The sequence below is a fragment of the Diadema antillarum genome, unplaced genomic scaffold, assembly GCF_040938485.1.
Source record: "Diadema antillarum isolate AM-2024a unplaced genomic scaffold, OU_Dant_1.0 scf00000060, whole genome shotgun sequence".
Classification (NCBI taxonomy): Eukaryota; Metazoa; Echinodermata; class Echinoidea; order Diadematoida; family Diadematidae; genus Diadema; species Diadema antillarum.
The window spans coordinates 3,095,642-3,116,758 of record NW_027270949.1 but is presented as its reverse complement, the minus strand read 5'-3'; the positions used below and the strand labels follow the sequence as shown (position 1 = coordinate 3,116,758).

General features: G+C 39.3%; 1 protein-coding gene across 1 annotated transcript; it reads right to left on the bottom strand.

Moving 5' to 3' along the window:
- Positions 1-4,319: 4,319 nt before the first annotated feature.
- Positions 4,320-12,019, bottom strand: LOC139716078 (F-box/WD repeat-containing protein 2-like). Its single transcript, XM_071627631.1, has 7 exons — positions 11,939-12,019; positions 10,391-10,893; positions 9,471-9,679; positions 8,065-8,259; positions 7,163-7,296; positions 6,450-6,536; positions 4,320-4,502 (listed from the first exon to the last, which is right to left on the bottom strand). Exons 2-7 carry the CDS (start codon positions 10,699-10,701, stop codon positions 4,320-4,322), a joined length of 1,119 nt encoding a protein of 372 aa, XP_071483732.1. The 5' UTR covers positions 10,702-10,893; positions 11,939-12,019.
- Positions 12,020-21,117: the final 9,098 nt, after the last annotated feature.

Sequence of the window (21,117 nt, the reverse complement as noted above, 5' to 3'; positions counted from 1 at the left end):
TGCAGGTTCTCACAGCATGTTAACCCGTTGAGGACGGGCTGATTTTCCAACAACACACGTTTCCCATAGACACCTGCCCAAGTATACTTGGGACTCGTCTTCAAAGGGTTAATACAGGCACACCCCATTATAACAAGCTCACTTACAAGGTACTTCTTTTGCTGAGGTGAATTCTGTGGTCCCAATTTTCAATACTGTATATATCTGGTCTCTTTTTAAGTACATCTGTTCACGAGGTACCAGTCATAACAAGGTCAAATCTCTGGTCCTGGCAAAGTCACGATAACAGCTTTCCCTGCACTGTCTCTGTGACCCTACGTCATGTCGTCGGGAGCCCGTGCATTGGCCGCTAACGCAATACAAATTGTATTGAGTTAGCGGCCAATGCACGGGCACCCGACGATGTGTAAATCAGAATTCACTGATTGCATTGGCAAGGTCTGTGTGACAACGGACCCATGATAGAGGAAACACTGTGGCTGCTATTCTACTGACTACAAGGCAGCATGCAGTCAAATAAGCCTGAAGCAAGCCGAAGAATTCCTGTACACAGAATGCCATTTGCAGTTTTAAGTTGGTGATATGCACAGCAAGTGATACCGTATGTTTAGTCACTGAAAATTTGGTGATGGAAGTATATAGGATGCATGAATACATGGGAAAAATAGCTGATCACATCACCCTCAGAGGTACTGTAATGCATAACACACTTATTCACTGTCCACTACATGCACAACCTGTTATAATGTATTACAAAACCCTACACAGGATCACAGTTCTCGAGTTCTTGATTAACCAAATACATATTTATGCAATGACGGTATCCCGCATCTTTATACGTGTAAGACTCGATTTCCTGCAAATGTCACTGCAATAACTTACTGTCATCATCTGAATGCTGTGAGATGCTCACCTGCAACTTTAACATGTTCACTGTTAACTGTATGACTCAAGGCTTTCTGGACTACATGCTACAGGACACTAATCCATTATGATAGCAATGTTGACAAGATAAACGTTTTGCAACAGTTGACAATTAAAATGGTGTTGACATGATATACACGTGTAATTGTCGCTAAGTAGGAGAGGAACAAACTATTACCTTCATAAAATATGAATGTGCTGATGTAATGAATAATGTTTGTTGAGAAAAATTCTTTTCATGGTGGCCAGTACAGACATGATTCATCCACCTAATTTTACTCCGGTCTACGCATAGGACATAACTTGCTAACACTGTATCCACATTGGAACATCTACAGAATACATCTCAGTATCATGAACAAAGAATCTATAAGAAATTTCAACCTTCCAAGGGAGTCCTCCATCTTAGAGTTTTACTCCCAAAAGAAGAGGGCCCAGCATGTCGATATTTAATCAATCTAGACCTCCTGGGGCGAGATGATGGGTTGCGTTGACTCGCTACGTAGGTGTATATACATCACTACAGCTGTGTTTGTTGCTACTGGAGTACAAGGATTTCTAATCCTGACGAAGCACACCGTAGCAGCCACTGAACTTCACCTGTAAGAAACATATATTGAAATTAATCATGCTGCATGAATGTCACATCAGAGAACTTCTTTGCACAAGCACATAGGAAATATATCACTGGTCTCATATCTACTACAACGACGACTGACCTGGCGATACAAAATGAGGAAGCACATTATATGCTGTCAACAACAAAATTACTTTCCAAAATCGAATAATCAACATCAACTGAATTGTTTGTAATTTCCCCCTTTTTTTTATCATCAGGAGATTTATCTTTAGTCGTTGTTGGAATCTCATGTGGGAATTTATCATTAACTGGACAATTCTTTCCTGGCAGGTTATCTTGGGGACATATTATATTTTCATAAGGTGAATATGAAGTAGACTTCATTGAAAAATCCCAGCCAGTGTTGTTAAGGACACAGCTACCACAAATCAATGTTGTGACAATGATCTTGAGGGAGACTTAAATCCTGCTACTGATTCATGTAGGTTTCTTCAAAGTTTCGTGTCATAAAACTACTAAACCAGAACATGCATGTCAGGCTTGAACAGCTTGAATACATATAGACCCCATTACACCAAGTTCACTTTCAACAAGGTACTGCTTTTAATGTGGTGAATTTTGCAGTCCTACTTTTCCATTACTATTTCACTGGTCTCTTTTTATGCAAGTACATTAACAACAGGATATGACTGTGGAGAATATGGGAGAGGGTGGAGTTTCTTCTTCTTTGTGGATACCGTCCACCACCCCAATGTAGGGGCCAACTGGACTGGGGGTGTGCCGATGTTGAGAGAAGTCACAGAAGTTAATTGAAGATCTGAATATAAGAATGACCCGAGTCCAATTTTTGGCCAAATTCAGTTTGATATGGGAAATTGTAGCTTATGCATGGACTCATCTTGTGTATAAATGATAAATCCTAAAAAAAACCGGAAGTGCCTGAAATGAATGAGTTAAATCTTATATGAATGTAAGAATGAAGGACTTGAGTCATTCTTACATTCATATCATAGCGCCCTCTCTCGTCCTTCTCTCATCTCCATAGCAGAATATCATGTATATGATTCAAAGAACGACCCAAGTCAACAACACAAAATGGCCTCTCCACAATTAATGTAAATGTCAATTGTCATAATAATATATGTTCTAATTTGTATTTACAATGTTGCCTTCCCATCACAGTTAAATAGAATATCATTGGACAAATAAAAAAGATATGAAGGTTTTCTACGTTTACTCGAAATGGTCTTCCATGGACTTGGGTCATTCTTATATTCAAATACTCAATTGTTTCACTCTTAAATGCTGTGGAGAATTGTTGGTTTGAAAGCATCTTTGTTTTTACTGTCTGTGACTGTCGATGGCAAAGCATTCTACAATATATGTGATGGTTCTTGGTATGGACGAACACTTGTTGCAGTCTTGATTTGCAGCGACAGGGATGTAGCTTGACCGTTTGCTCACCGTGAGTTGACCATTGCCTCCTGTCATCTGTTGACAGTCCTCCATCTGACGAGGTGTATGCTGTGGTCTGGCATACTAGTGGCAAAGACCAGGCCCTGTTCATAGTGTGGCATCAGACCACACAGCCAGCTCACACACCCTGTATTGGGACGGACATTAGACAAGATTTCTCTCGTAAAGGCCTTATACATAGACATACATGCTTAACCAACATACAATATCACTGACCACATACCTATGAACATACAGATTGATTTAAACAACGCTTTCATATCTCGCTGTGGTCTCCACTACACCGTTGTAGCATGAATCATTTACAATGGGTGAATATTTATTCCTCTTCGTTACTTTTGGATACCGGTACAGAATTCTGGCTCATACTCAACTAAGTTGTATTCCGATAACTTATCCCCAAAATTGAGGTTGAAGTGTCCAACTGGCACATACACAATCTAACTGAAAACAATCCTTTTACATTGATCTCAACTCATTGAAGACAAGTCCTGAGAATACTCAGGCAGGTGTCTATGGGAAATGCGTGTTTTGATAGTAAGATCAGTCCATCCTCAAGGGTTAAATAGGCAATGGGCTTGAGAGTTCTTGATCTTGAAAGTGGTTGGCTCTACACACATGGACATTTGCATATGTGTGGATAACAATTCATTTCATTACCACTCCAACACAAACCAGCTGTTAGAAAAAAAAAAAAAAAAAGCATGTCCCCAGCGACACCTACCTGCAACAAAGTTTGAGCCCCTCTTGGAGCGTCGGTAGATGGGTAGTTTCCATGACGACATGACGGACTGGGTCTGGGTATAAATGATGTGAAGGTTCTGAGGATCCAGACAGAGGGTGAAGACGCTGCCAGTGCCTACCAGAAAGGAGGTCCCAAGCTGGTAAGTGGGGGCCAGCTCCGGAGGGCTGATCAGTCTACCATGTACCCCAAAATGAGCACACAAACAATAAAAGTATTAGAAAATTGGCATGACGCTCATACATGTAATAGTGACGATATCTCATGCTAATATTTCATGAACAGCCGCAGACAATCTTAAGGTTGGGTAGCTAGACAAGACATTTATACTGTAAAGCAAGAAATGTTTGCGGCATGAAATTTCTGTGAATTGGACCTAACGGCCTCTTTCATAGCCACTGGCAATTAATGCATACAGTGTAGACAAGATCTTTTGCATGCACTTTAATTTTGCGAATCTTGGCACTCACGAAATTTGCGAAACTGAAATGCACACGATCATTTCTGGTTTAACACTAGTTTGGTTTAAAGATGCATACCGGTATTCTTCAGTTATCATCTGTTATCATCTACACAAAAGAATGACAGCGTTCAATCTCACCTTACTAGCTCCAGAGTCCTAAAATCCCACAGCATGATGCCAATGTCTGACGAGCAGGACACCGTCTTGCCATCAAACTGGAGTCTGGGAAGGAGAAGCTGCCCTCTAGAGTCCTCGCTGGGGTAGGTTAGCGTCGCCAGACAGTCAATGTCTGCTGATGATTTGGATACTGGCCACACCTAGTAATAAAACATCCATGTAAAATGTGAAAGAAACTCCTGACATAATATCCAATGAGTATTACGCAATAGAAACAATTTTAATAGGAATAAAACTATGAAAATATTTCATGAGCAATCACAGATGATTTGGACATTGCCTTCACCTAGTGATAAAACATTCATTAACAAACACCTCTGAACTATTACTTCCCAAGAATTCATCCCGTGTCCTGCGATCCTCCCACTCAATCCATCTCCAACTTAGCCCTGGACCCATACCACGTACCCGCTACGGAAGTCGTGCTTTCGCCGTCGCTGCGCCCCAACTATGGAACAAGCTCCCCCTGCACATCAGATCTTCACCCTCGCTAGATACGTTTAAGACCCTCCTGAAGACACATTTAATGAAGACTATAATTTGAGTTTCCAATGATCTCGTGTTTCTCTATGTTACCCTTTTTTTCTATTTTTGTGTGTATAATATTAAGTAATGTAAATTATTGAAGAGTTTGTAGTTATGTTGAATGATATGCAAGATTATGTTTCGATATGATTATGATATGTGTAAGGCGCTTAGAAACCATGTATTAAGCGCAGTAAAAATGCTAATTATTATTATTATTATTACTTGCATTATTATTAAAGAAAGACACTGCTCGGGTATTTCACTAATTATTACTGAGTCAGTGATATCACTACATTACAATACTCTTTTTTCCGTCTGCATGCATCATGTTGGAATGCTGGATTGAGTGATGAATATTTTAACTTCCACTGAAAAATGTGAAGAAGAAGAAGAAGAAGACAAAGAATGGTATGATGCAAACAGAAACACAAGATTATCATATCATTAAAATGAAAGTTTTCTTTAGAAGTTTTCTTATTAATAATCACTATCAATTTTGGTCAAAAAGCACACTTTCACTAACACTATTTCATTACACTAAAAAAATAGCAAGCAAACAAATGAACATCATTGTAGTTTCTCTGGCAAAAGCCAGACAACAAATAATCAATGGTTACAAGTTTAGTGCTTGGTACAGCAGCTACCATTACTGGGAGGTATGAAATCTTACTAATATGTGTCAATATAATATCTTATAAAATGGGTTCAAGAATGTAGCCAATAGGAAGCGCTGAAATGAGTCACGTGTGCTTTAGTTATTCTAGTCCCATTGCACTGCATGTTAAATCCTATTGCCCATCGTCTGTGCGCGCGGCGGCTCCTTTGAATTGCATGCATACGCGCTGTCAATCCTGTAAACAACTTCTAGTTCGGGCTGCCGGCCGGCCGGCCTTTCTTCCCTTGTGCATAACATGTGTGGCGTACGTATACTCTTGATCTTATACGTACACTTTGTACAGTACAGTACACCAAGTGTTGTGGGACCGGACGCGTACATGGAGCATGGAGTCACTTTGAAGGGCAAATCCAACGATTTAGCAGGTTAATTCTCACGCCGTTTTCAGAGTATGTTGTCTAGTAGGCCTATATGAGGAGTCTATATCAAGTCTTTAAGGTAAAGGGTGCATATTCTATGCAAAATAAGTAAGTTTTCATGCGGGAACTTAAGTGTCCGGAAACCCAACCCCCCATCATACTTACACTGTATGTGCGGGATTTCCGAGTGCGACGTGCGTAAATGTTTGGGACGAACATCTTCGGATGTCTTGACCCACAAAGGTACGTGAAAAACGCTGAAAAATGCTGTTAGTTTTTGAATTTTCGACCCATTTTATAAAACAAATGATGCACAGGATTATTTCGTGGCATTAGTGGAGACGTAGCTCACTCTCGGGTATTTACAATGTAGTGCAACATGCACTCGGCTTCGCCTCGTGCATGTTTCACAATTGTAAATACCCTCGAGTGCACTATACGCCTCCACTAACGCACTCTATCCTGTGCATCATTTGTATATCAAAGTTTATGGGAAGGATCACAAGGAAATATGACACCATTACCTTTATGCCTGTCTTGTCCATACTGAGTATGACATGGTCTCCTGCCTGCACATTTTTCGAATCCACACTGGATGATTGTATTAGCACCTGTTTGGATGATGAACATCAAATTACTTAATACCACATTAACACAAGGAAGACATACATTCATAATATGAAAATATGAAAAATGCTTTGCATTATTTCAAATATCATCTTTATTTTTTTTTCCAAAGTTTACATTCGAACTACTGGTAATTATATTATTGATAATTTCTACCACAACTTTGTAAAATATATAATTCATCAAGTGATTAATTTCTTTACTATCGGAGGGGGGGGGGGGGGAGGAGAATGCTTGTGTAACAGAGTTTTTAATGTTTCTAAAACATCAGGAGCCCGTTGCATAAAAGTTACAATTATGTTAACTTTGCCATCCAATGCTAACTACTGTGGCAACAATACTCAACAGCCAATCAAAATCAAGAATTCCATGGAAGTTACCATTGGATGCAAAGCTACCATAGTTGTAACTTTTATGCAACGGGCCCCAGATATGACTTATAATTCAAGCTACATCAGATCAATACTAGTCCTACAGAATCATGCAAGTATGATTGGAAAGTAATCTACAACAGGGAGCATAACACTTACTTCAATCTAGTGGCTACTGATTACACCCTCTTCACTGAGACTACCACAGAAAAAGATGTTGAATGACCTTAAGTACCCACCTGGATCACCCAGTCAGAGTGACCACTCAAGGTGGCCAGGAAAGCACCCTGGGTCAGTCTCCACAGCTTGACCGTCTCATCAGCAGACCCACTGACCAATAGATCCAAGTCATCATCATAATCTATGCTGAAGACTAGGGGATATAAATCAAATGAAATAATAAATACTTGATCTATGGGACAATTCTTTTTCCTCTACTGTGACCACCTGTGGTGAACATTGGGCCATGCAAAGCAACTGACACCATGAACAATTATACACAGTGGCATACAGCACTGTAATATTAATCATCATTTTACCAAATACAGTGGACCCAGATTAAAAAAAAGTCGTTGGGGCCGAGAAGTTTTTCTTCATTATATCAAACTTTTGTTGTAATCAAACAAACAGACCATAAAAGCATTGAGTGGATGATGTTGAGGCCTCAATATTTACTTCGTTGAAAATGCAATTTCACTATAACCAAGTTTATAATAACGGGAGTGCAGTGTACACCACTGGTTATCACTCTCTAATTACCCTGGAATTCGCAAAAATGATCAAATATTCAAACACAATTGATAATTCCAAAACACCATACAGTGTACATAATAAGATGCCTTACATGAACCACAGTGTTTCAGTTTTAGAACCATCCCTTGACTTCAAAAATCAGACAGCACGTATTAACAAAAGCTACAAGGTCAAGATCAAGGTCGTGACCTAATATTTAGTTTCCGAGACTGATGGTCACAAATGTACATGTAATCTTTCTTTCACGAGCTCGAGCTTGCTCTCTCTCTCTCTCTCACACACACACACACACACACACACACACACAAACGAATGCAGTAGTATTCTCAGCCCATTTCACACTTGAAAAATTAGCTGACACCATTCATGTCAAGTTCCAAAGACTCACCTGCTCCTGAATGTCCAGAGTATTGCTGTAACCTTTGACCTGTCCTCAAATCCCAGCATGCCACAGTGTTGTCAAATGATGCAGTGATGACCTTCAGGTCGTCAAACTTGATGTCGGCGACTGTGTGAGTCTGTAGAACTTTTAGACACTTCCCACTTGCTACATCCCACAGACGTACTGTAAGATCATCTGAGCCTTTGTCATAGCAACAATAAATAAAATAGAATTAAAAGGAAATTCACAACTGTGCTAACATTACTATGAGCAGGTAGAAAAGATGACAGAATTATCTGAATTCATACTGAATGGCAAATTCCTGATGTTTGTTGTTCAGAGAGCACAGAAGTACAATGAACTTATCTTTTGTTGAGACTTGGTGGAAGAGGCTAGTGTTTAGTCAAATGTAGATGAAAACAGAAGACCTGCTTAGTGATCAGTCACACTTTGCAAGGATTAATACCCCTAAAGAATGAATCACATCATCGTAGAGAGAATGTTTCAAAGGTCTTCTGTGGACTTTGTGAGAATTGATTCTGCATACAGTCTTCACACTTTCCTCACTGCGTGGACACAGGTCAGGACTTGTCATTCATTGGTGGTCATGATTTCACCCTCACTTTAACAGAGTGCATTTCTGTCAATGTTTTACTCTGTTACATAATACTCCCTTGAATATATTAAGCCATTGAGGACGAGTACCGAGTATACTCGGGCAGGTGTCTATGAGAAATGCCTGTTGTAGCAAAATCAGTCCTCCTCAACAGGTTAACAGCCTTATGTACAGTAGAAACACATTTCCCTTCTACCAAAGCATGGATATCAGAATGTGTGCATAATTTTTGTTGTTGTTAATTGTCAAAGTTCTTTGTGTTATTATCTGCAAAGTGCTCTATACAAACATTTGCAATACATTGTAGGTGATACTGTAAAGCAAGAAATATTCTCCTCATCAAATTTTCAGGAATTGCCACTTGTATTCAGTAAATTAGAGTGTAGACAAGAATTTCATGAGCATTTTAATCTTTCTGTGAACCTTGGCTCTCATGAAATTAGTGAAATTAAAGTTAAAATGCATGCAAGCATTTATGGTTTCACAGTATATACACTGTAGATTCATCATATCATTTCTATCATTATTATTTTAATCTTTAAATCCAAGCAGAGTAATTAGGAAGTGTTCCAGGCAGTTCCATGATATTTGCTCTTGCGAGAATTGCTCCTAAGAAATATTTGCACACTAAGCCAAACCTAAATTCTACCAACAAATATAACCCTAACCCTAATCCTGATCATCACATCAAACAAAACCTAAAACCCTATCACAACCCTAATCCTAACTCCATGGAGAAAACAAGACTGGAGCAATGGTCGCAGGAGAAAATGTCATGTCATGGTTCTAGGCCTACCTGATGCCACCTTGCCATCTCTGTAATGCAAGGAGTACACCCTGGCTGTATGACCATGGAGAGTGGTGCTGTCAAAGGCCGATCCATCTCGTAGCTGTTTCAACCGCCACAATGCTTCCTGGTAGACACTCTTCCAGTGGAGTCCGTTCTTGACCCCTCCTCCTCTCTGCTCTCCATCCTCATCCTCTGGCACCTGGATACCAAGCACCCTGAGGTAAACCAAAAATATGTTCATGTGATGTCTACTTCCTCAATGGTGCAAAACAAACCCTGTAAACATGCATAGTGTATTCACAACTCCTAATCTTTCTCCTAGTGTATTTCATATCGTGAGTCTTGTAACTTTAGCTAACAGTTGAAGGAGACTGTATTCTAACCTGGAGAAAGTTACGTTTTGCAAAAGAAGAAAACAACAGTAACAGAATGTGGTGAACTTTTGGAGTATTCTCTTAAAGAGCAATGACCTTTTGAATGCTGGCAGGCCATCTGAAATGGTATTTAGTGAATATCCGGAACTGAGCAAAGGCTTTGTGACAAGATGGTTGTGACAATGTTTGCATAATGGGTAACCTTACTTTACCCTCTAGCATCTACAGGGTTTTGCTAAGTTATCCCGAAGAACTGAATGAAGTTGCATCAAAGTTCACATTATTTTTCATGGTTTTATAAACATCATAGACATATCTACCTGTATGAAGATGTAATTGAAGAGTATTGTAATTCAGAGACCGCAAATACAAAAGACACACACATACTTCTATATTTCCACACCCTAGTATGCATACAAAGGCACAAGAACAGACAGATCGTATCAGAGAGAAACATACACATGAATAAAGGGTGACCATAGGCAGGTATCTCAGTGATGTTGTAAAGGATGTGCAGGTGGCCAAAAGGTTACAGAATTCAAACACACACACCTGCAAGCTTGCTGCCAGGCCTCGGTGCACTCAGTGACCATCTTATTCCAGTGATGACTGACCCTACAGCAGTGGCCTAGTGAGATGGGGTCCAGCCACGAGAGCAGGTAGCTGGCCAGCTCCTTGGGCAGCAGCCGAAGGAAGTCGCGCTTGAGGAGACCCTCCAGTTTGGTGGAGAGGTGTCGGAGCTGGACGTCTCCGCACGAGGCGATGAGGCGGTCTAGGGTGGCACATCGCTGCCCGTCAGTCAGCTCGTGAACAAAAGTCTTTTCAGTCTGGGCCTGCCACTGCTCAAATTCTGGCCAATCCATTGGTTTACATGTGTTGTGGCTCACTTGTGAACTTGATCATTTTAGCACGAATACTCTGGTCTCTTTCTCTTTCTTCTTCTTTACTAATTTCTGCAAAGTTTGCTGGAACAGCTTTGGATCTCCTTTCCCCAAAGAATGAAAATCTAATCAGTCTGCACTTTGTACAGTACTTGCACTTGATGGCTTTGAGATCTACAAAAACATAAAAAGGGGAAACAGAAATAAAAGGTAGAATCTAATTACAATATATCAAAGTAGATTTTGACTGTTAAACACATGGTGAACAAGATTTTCAAAAAGATTCTGTTCATTCTGATAGTTCGAAGAAATCTGCAACTCACACCCTGTATCTCAACACACATCCATACATGTAAATATTAAATGTACGTTGAAAAATACATTTTGCAAAAAATCTAGGCATCTGTAGGTTTAACTTGCATATATTGCCTGTTATTTATTTATTTTTTTTTTTGGTCATCTGTGTTACTGACACTGTTAATAAGTGTTTTTTTATTATTATTATTATTATTATTATTCTATGGAACGGACTACCACCACACACACTAACTTACAATGTACAAAGGTACATGCATGTCAATTAATTAGCTGTAGAAATAGTGTATCTCGGCCTATCTTCACCCTCTTAGCTCTATCACGACTTTCCAGGTAGCTGTTGTTCTACCTGTTTAGAAGCATGCAGCCCACTGATGGATTCTAGGCCTATATTCCTCTACTAACCAGGAGCAGCACCAACATTTAATTGTATCACTTTTTACACACTTCATTTGTAATGCACAATTTATGCGTACAAACAGGACAGTGGCCAGTGCAGTATTTTCACTGTCGGCTTGAAGTATGATGACCACAGCACAGCCACACACATGCGCTGCACCCCATCCCAGTACAGCGTCCAGAGTGAGATAAACAGGAACACATTCTTCAGTGTTTGACTCGTCTTATTAATCTTTTCATGGCATTTTAGCCATTCTACAATTGCAAAGACTTATTAAGAGTCTAGTAAATTATATTAGACACTAGTAGTAAAGTTCATCGGGTAAACTGCAGAATACAGTGCAGTTGACCACTTTAGAAAACTATACGCAAATATAAACGTATGGGACCGTCCACAAGAATTCGCAGGGTTAAAGACCCATTTATCAATCATGATTTTAAAGGGATGAGATAACATTTCACAGTGCAATACAGCCTCAAACTCAAAATCAAAGAAGTGGCATACCAAAAATATGGCTCTTTTACGGTCAAATGTGGTAACAGTTTATCAGCAGGTCTCTGGAAAATTGCGTGCCGCCTCGCCCGGCCTAGACAGAGAGGGAGAGTTGACGCGATAAAAACAACACGTACGTCGAGCATACACGCACGAAAACTCACTTGCATTGATTATGAGTGCAATAGCTGCCCGCGCTCCTCGCGCGGGAATAGCTGGATCCATGGAAAAAAGGATGAGAAAAAAAGGATGAAAAAAGGATGAAATCTTCGAGATCACAAATTCAATTTTAATCTAATTTCACCTCATTTATTTGCACAAACCATTCACATGTAGTACAAACTCGTTGTGGGGACAAGCACATTGTTTTGTATAATTACACAAATTGAACCTGGTTGACATGGAATGTGAACTTGTGTACTGTGTGTGGGACCTTGAAAAAGCACAGCTTGCTAAACTAAGTCCAAAAAATATATAAATGCAAAATAATGTATACAAACGTACATGTATTATTAGTTCCGTTCGGAATTTTACAGCAAAACAATTACCTTTCTATCTTTCCACTGATCTGTCCTAGCTCTTTCATCATAAAGTATAGTTTCACCACGAACTGATTTTACCGCAAAAGAATACAATCTGTCCTCTTTAATTACTAATTTACTCTTCTCGAAATTAGCTTATCGCAAAATAATATTCTTTCTTCTTTATACATATTTCTACTCATCCTGTCCTCTTTTCAGTTCCGCTCGGAATTGATTTTACAGCAAAAGAATACAACTTTTCCTCATTTGTCCTCTTTTACTCTGTATTCTGTTCTCTTCCACCATGATATTGGCATGTTGGGGGAGTGGGCGGTGCATTCTTTATTTTCGAGGAATATTATGTTTTTGAGTGTGTTTGCCTATACAGGGTGGCCCAGAAAGAACGGAACACCTAAGATCTTTAATTTCAGCAATATTGTTGCAAATATGTCATCATTTTGCACTATGTTGGGAAGGCCATTCATTGTCCCATAGAATGACACCAAGTTCTTTAATTTTAGTTAATGTGTTATGATTTTAGGACCATATTTGGCCCATTCTCAGTAAAAGCGTTCAAATACGGAATTTTGGTGTCGCCGACATTCCATGACAGTTTGCGGTTCCCTGAAACCTATTAGATACTATTTAAATGTTTATAATATATCACGAGGACTTTATTTGTTAAAAATAAACACGATCAAATGCTCTTGTCTGCCTTTTTGTATAAAATTTTGCTGTCAAACTTCGTTAAGACCCCCAAAACGCAGTGTCGCCGGCTATTTCAGAATTATGTTTTATTGCTCCTCTCCGTCCACAAACACACTTTCCAAATATCATTTTCATGGACGATGAGCATATCATATGTGCTAATCATAATACTCAAAAAGTTCCAAAATTTTTATTGACTTCTTTTTTTATAGCCTTTTGAAACTTGTCGCCAAGTTCACCGCCAGATACGTTACCAGTTTCTTTAGTGTTACAGCATTGCGAAAATAACAAGACTATGCAATGACCCTGTGTACATGAAACCCTGAGGATATACTTCATACATTGCAAGTACTTAGATTTTTTGTGCAACAGCTCTTTATTGAGAATACGGTACAATGTTTGAAATATCGGTTTTCTACACTTTTATTTGGACAGATACGTTACATACTTTTCACGCCACCCACTGCGACAGATATTGCAATGTCAGACAAATTGTATATTATACACTACTCCTCGGAATGACGCATCGATTCAACATTAAAGTTTAGTACAAGTGAGAAATATTTGGTAGATATCGCTCTCATAATAATATGATCGACCATATACGTTACCACAGATACGTTACCCCAGATACGTGACCGAATTTTGCTCATTGGTCTTGTGCTTTCTGGGGATCAAATCTGGTCAAAATTAATCCCTACACATTACATGCTTCGTTTTGTTGGACGTCAGGATTATATTCTTACACCAAAAGGACAGAGAGGTGAAAAAGAGCAACACTTCCACATGATTTTTCTTTCTGCGTCAGTGTCTCACAACTTAATGCCAAGTTTTCCGACAGATACGTTACCACATAATCAAAATGCTGAAAAGAAATTGTAAATGTTTTTACAAACAAATCGTTGTGTGCTCATAAACTCCAAAGTTCTATTCTATAAAACCCAGCCACTTTCATATTCTATGCAACAACTTTGAACGTTTATTTTACAAGACGAAGCTAAGATTCAGCATATCAGTTTTTTGCTTTTCAGATTAAGCAGATACGTTACGTATAATTCAGGGCACCCACGGTGACAAATAATGTAATGTAAAACAAAGTGTTCATACAACAATTCTGCATAGAATGACGCTTCCATAAAAAATTAAAGTTATGTTCAAATGAAGAATATTCAGTAGAAATTGCTCTGTAACTTCACCGACAGATTCATTTACGGTACGCCAGATACGTTACCAAACTTTGAAAGAGTAAAAAGTAGTTTATGAAACGCTTCCGAGAAAAGTTTCAGTGTTCTGTTGCATATTTATTCTAGTGTTTTTCAACATAATGAAGAACTACTCAAGATTCATTGATAAGTTGAACAATTATTTATTCATTTTCATTAAAAGGGATGAGCCAAGTACGTTACCATAGGTCAAACAACTGTTTAGCATATCGAGTTCATAGAGACTGTACTATACTTCCTTCTAAGTGCCTGCAAAAATATATTTTTTAAACTTTGTTTGCATTATCCATCAAAACTTAATGAATATTTATAGTCAGATGGATAAATACATTCAGACGTATAAGATGAGAGTATTCTGTGAATGAAGACTCAGCTTTCACATTTCGGGCTCTTTTCCACTACATTTCATAGTTTAAACATTACGTACAATGTTTAAAATGGTTAATTTGGGCTTACACATCATTCATTTTTACATCACTTCATGAGGTAAATAATTAAACAGGTGCTATTTATTAATTCATTGCCTGTACAGGAGCGTATTCGGTTTAAGATACTTCTTTTGGTTTATCATGTTATTGAGGGAACAGCTCCTGATTACAATGTTTGTTTGTTTCGTCAATACCAACCTTCACGAACTCTCCGATCCTCAACTTCAGGTCTCTTACATATTCCGTTTTCTAGGAAATCTTGGGGGGAACGAGCTTTCGCTCACGCTGGACCAACACTGTGGAATTCACTTCCTCGTGAGCTGAAAGACTCGAGCTCTATAACATCTTTCAGGAGTAATTTAAAATCCTATCTGTTTAGCAGTGCATTTTGAAGACCAGTGTCTTTTGAAGACAGACTTTCATGTCTTTTTTTTTCTGCTTCTTCATCCTTCTTCTATTACTGTGATGTACTTGTATTTTCAATCTGTTTGCTTTGATGTACAATTGTAAAGCGCCTTGAGCATTTAATCAAAGTGGAGAACGGCGCTATAGAAATTGTATGTATTATTATTATTATTATTAACTAAAATTATTACTTATATTTTACCAGATACGTTACCAAAGGCAATTCGATGTTTTTAAATAGTTATTTCCCCAGGAAAGCAATTCATATTTGTTTCCTGTGGAAATTCCAGATTGGATCGTTCCCTTTGCGTGATTTGTGGGGTTCGAAACTTTATTCGTAAGCGAAATTTGCTAAAAATACAAAGTGAATCTTGAGGTTATATTTCATTTCAGCAAAAAGCATATTTCAACCTACCACACAGAAATAATTTCTACCAATTAGCAAGGGATGACAACATCTGTACCTCTTGAAAAACCCCAATATCTTTAGGGGGACAGATGTCTTTTCCTGAACAGAAATTGGATCAAAACAATAAATTTAATTCAGAGTTAGAAGTCCATTACAACATGTAAATTTGCGGTAACGTATCTGATTGGTGATCAAAAATCATATATGATGCTCTATTTCAATTCATTTTTACTCAATGAATGGCCATCATTTAGAATGTTCCACTTTTTGTTTCGTATTTGATCGGTTTTGAAGTTTCCGAAAACACATCTTTGAATGTATTACTTGGTGGTTGATTTTTCGGTTTTACTCACATGGAATTGAACACTTAATCTGAGAATGGCCCATTTGTCAACCCTTGCAATTTTTAAAATGTGATCATTTTGCACTCTCATAGACGCCGAAACCAGCGAGGATTCGGCTTAATTGCCATAGAACCAGCTTGCATTCACAATGATATTCACAATGACATTCACATTATTCACAATGATAACGGACAATAACAATCACCTTGCGCCCCACGTTCCACACATTGTGCAGCTCAGTCACGTGTCAGTCTGCAAAACCGACATTTCTCATCCCCATATAGACAGTCTCATACTTTTAGAAACACAGAATCTTGAAATTCATCATGCAACGCGACGCTAACGTGAAATCATAGGCTACATGTAACATAATTATCAAACGATGAAAACTCGCCGGACAGCGTTGTGAGTACAGCATGATCTTTAAATTATAAAAAAAAACAAAACATACTTTTAATTATAGATGTCGGAAAAGTTCTACCATTCGCTTTACAATCATTTCTTTGCGGCAAATACAACACGTAATAGACAAAAATAATTTATGCCAAGAATCATGCAAAATGCACGAAGCAAATACATGTAGAAGCATCCAGATAAGTACATCCATTCTTCAAAGCCTCCTCCTTATTGTTGTCCAGATCTTTACAAAGTCTGTACGTATAGTTCTGCCGATGTGGAAAATTTGGCATTGATGCCAATTCATTGACCCAGGTTACTGTGCAGTCATGATGGATATTCTCATAACTTATAGTTTACTCCTTTACAATCGAGGAGTTAACATAGCCCTATATACTTCGACAAGTTGACTGTTGAAAAACAACAACAGCAACAAAACCTAATACAGAGTGATGTACGTCTCTGAATCAGTTTTTTCTTTTTTTTTGTCATTTATGTTCCTGAAATAACCTATAGTTCATAGATTTAATTGAAAGCATAATCAATCATTAAATTACTAATCTTATTCTTTAATCTTAAAAAAAGATGTGATTTTACGTCACAAAGGCGTGATGTGTAATACTTTGACGTATAACAGATCTCCATTCTCTTTTTTTCAACTCTTTGTGTACGCAGGTATTACATGTATAGGATCAACCTAAGCCCTCCCCCCCCCCCAAAAAAAAAAGCGCATTGCATTATCACTGTATTGTGAAATTTTAATTCATCTGAATGGTGCAGTATTTCAAACAAGACAGTATCAATAGCCCTTACCATCGTATCAATTTATTGTCCTATATACACCTGTAGTATTACAAATTTGCTTTGTAGAATTTACGCTTTCGGTATACTCCAGTGAGCTCCATAACTACTGTATTATGGACTCTTTAAACGGCTGATCGAGAGCGGAAGATATAATTTAAACGAATGTTTAAAGAAGCATGCCCGATTGCTTACAATTGTCACAACGACCGAGACAAAAGAGAAAAAAAAACACGTTTCGGTGTATGCAGATTATAACTATAGAAGGCTATGCAGATTATAACTATAGAAGGCTATACTGATCCTCATGAGGTAAGTCTACAACACAAATTTAATAATAATCATTACAATGTACAAGATGAGACTGTGGCAAAGTCCAGCGATTGTACTTATAGTTACGTACTCTGTTTTCCTTCAACGTTAAGCCAGTATCTTACTCACCAATTATCCAGTCACTCACTCATCGATTATCAATTCTTAAGTACAGTGTATAAAATGATTTATTTTTTAGGATTCTTATCAATGGTATGAAAACAACGACTAAAAGCTAAAATGAATGTCCGATCAAATGTTGAGAATTTACACAATAAGTTGTGTAAAGTCCTCTTTGATGTCAATTTAAGCTATACATGTATTTTGTACAGTTTCCGATTTCTATATATTATTCAGATATTTGTTGAGACCGTTGCAGCACTTGGCGTCGTATTCTGTGTTGAGTTTGAGTTGAGTTTACACTCATTAACCTGCTGGAGCTCCTTCTTCATGCCAAATTTCTCCCTCCACAGGGCGACATTCCTCTTTCTGACTCCAAACACTATCAATAGGAACACGCCTTGTAGCGAGTTGACAACCACGAACACGTACCAGAGTTGTACGATTTGGGCGTAGAAGCAGATGTAGGCAATACTCCACGATAATCCAAGTACACTGCATAACTGTGAATTAATGGTGATAAGATTATACGAGATGAGTAGGAAGCTTGAGAAGCAAGCAGTCGACTTTAAAATTACCGGAAAGCAGTTTTTTATGACAAAATGATACGAAATAGATCAGTGAATATCTAAATTGAGCATGTTCTCACTTGGCGTCTCTTTTAGACCGGGGGCCCAGAGCATTTATTCAGCTGAAAAGGGTCACACTTTTTGATGGTCTCCTCATATAAGGATGTGGCCAAGGGTCAATAAAATGAATTGCTGGCAAGTCACATCATGTACCGTAAGCCTATAGGGGCGACAAAAAGGGACCCCGAAAAATGGATTTATTCAGCCGAAGGGGGTCACGGACAAAAGTTGGTGGATATTGTTCCTTTGGGTGTACTTATCATGAAAACAGCAATGCCAGCTATTTTATCCTGTACGGGGCCCCAGACAGTAGCCCCATCAAAGGGCCCCACAAATATGGTGTTATTCAGCTGAAAAGGGTCACGGCTAATTTCTTTTGCAATGGAAGTAGATCCCATCAGAGATATCCAAAACACCAATGCCAGCTATTTTATCCTGTACGGGGCCCCAGACAGTAGCCCCAAAGGGCCCCACCCCCATAGGCCCTACGTACAAACACACACAAACATTGATTTTATTCAGTTGAAAAGAGTCATGGCTAATTTCTTTTGCAATGGAAGGAGTACCAATCGGAGATATCCAAAACACCAAAGCCAGCTATTTTATCCTGCATGGGGCCCCAGACAGTAGCCCCAAAGTGCCCCGCCCCCTATGTAAGCCCTACGTACAAACACACACACACACACACATTGACTTTATTCAGCTGATAAGAGTATAACGGCTAATTTCATTTACAATGGAAGTAGTACCCATCAGAGATATACAAAACACCAAAGCCAGCTATTCTATCCTGTACGGGGCCCCAGACAGTAGCCCCAAAGTGCCCCCCCCCCCCCCCACATACATACTCACGCAATAGTTTAATTCAGCTGAAAAGGGTCATGGCTAATTTCTTTTGCAATGGAAGTAGTACCAATCAGATAAATCCAAAATACCAAAGCCAGTTATTTTATCCTGCACGGGGCCCAAGACAGTAACCCCAAATTGCCCCCTTACCCCCTCCCCCCCCCCCCCCCCACACACACACATTGATTTTATTCAGCTGAAAATGGTCGCGGCTACTTTCTTTTGCAATCGGAAGTAGTACTCATCAGAGATATCCAAAGCACTAAAGCCAGTTATTTTAACCTGTACGGGGCCCCAGACAGCAGCCCCAAAGTGCCCCCTACACACACACACACACACACACACACACACACACACACACACACATATTGGTTTCATTCAGCCGAAAAGGGTCACGGCTAATTTCTTTTGCAATGGAAGTAGTACCCATCGGATATCCAAAATACCAAAGTCAGATTTTATCCTGCATGGGGCCCCAGACAGTAGCTCCAATGTGTTTTGCTTTATTCTCTTTATTGTTTGCATCTCTTCTTCTTCTTAAATATGCGCTCCTTCGTCTTCATTTTCGCGACAACGACAACATCCTCCTCCTCATCATCAGTTTTGCTGTTCTGGCAAACATTTTCCAGCGTATCGGCTACGTTCGATTTTAGAGCGGCGAGAGCGGAAGACCTGTGTAATCGAGTCTGGGAAAGCGTAGGAAGAGCGTAGCTAAAGCGGCCAACTGTGTTATCGAAGCAGGAATGAAGCGTCGTAGGAACAGGTCTTGATTTTATACGAGAGTAGTGAACTTAGTGAGAGCGTCGTTAAAGCGCGAAGGTTGTGCTTTGATCAAGAAAGCGGCGCAGCAGCGGGACCATGTCGTCGGTGTCTAGTTTTAATAGACTATTTCCCGTTCTTGTGCCACTGTTACTACGGTCAGAAAAACCTAGAATTGTTAAGCCCCCGTTCCACTATGCCGTTCTCGCTACGATTTGACAATTTTCTCAGGTCGGGAAGGATCGGGTAAAACCTGAGCCGATCTGGACACAGTACGATGTTAGAACGCTCTAAGTACGCTGCAGTTACGACTACCAAGTGCTTGCTACGCTCTAACTACGATGATCGGGAATTAGACATTGCGATCTCTGCCGCTGCCGGTACGCTTTAGAACGATGTAGCTACGCTGTTAGTGCGATGTTGCCGATGTTATCCGATCAATGCACGCTGTATCTACGCTCTGAACGATCTATACGATCTTATCACGCTGTTACCCCGTTCAGAGAGCTGAAAAGTGCCCGATGTGCCCAGATGTACCCCGATTCGACTGTGGGTCAGCAGTCAGTCAACTTATTAGCATGCAGAACCGAAGAAATATACTGTGGACCTCGACGATTCATTCTTCTTTTTTTACTTTTGATTTTCAAAGTTGTTGTTGCTTCGTTATTCTCACTACTCTTTCTTCATCAGCGAGCCCGTGCTTCTGTGCCTCCAGTGCCCTGGTTATGACCCACCATTTCCCTCTCCTCTCCCCTCCTCCCCCCCCCCCCTTGTCCACCTCGGACTTACTACCTTCTTCACTACTATATCTTTCTATCCTCTCATCGATTTTTTCCTTACAAGAGAGCCGCCATGTGTTTGTTAATGTGCGTCCGTATGTGTGCATGTATGTGTGTATTACTCTGTCTTTTTTTTTTTTTTTGCTACCGCTTAGGGAAATTTGTTGTTGTTTTTTGCAATTATATATTTTTCTCTATGAGGGGACTGCATTCTAATACTACAAGCTCTGCTTTTTAGCAGTCCCCTCCATTTCCAGCAATATTTTGTATGCATTTACCACAGTGACGTAACTGTTATTTGTATCTCTGTTGATAATTTGCCTGCATCTCTTTTACAATGTTATTCTGTTCATCGCATTGTGGTACTGATTTCATGACGTCTGTGCATATGAGCGTTTCTTTGTATTTTTATTATTTGTTTGTTGGAAGTGAAATAAATCAACTTGAACTTGAAGAGCCTCCTCAACTCACAGTTCTTTTGCAGCAATGCATTGTATAAACAAAGACGTGC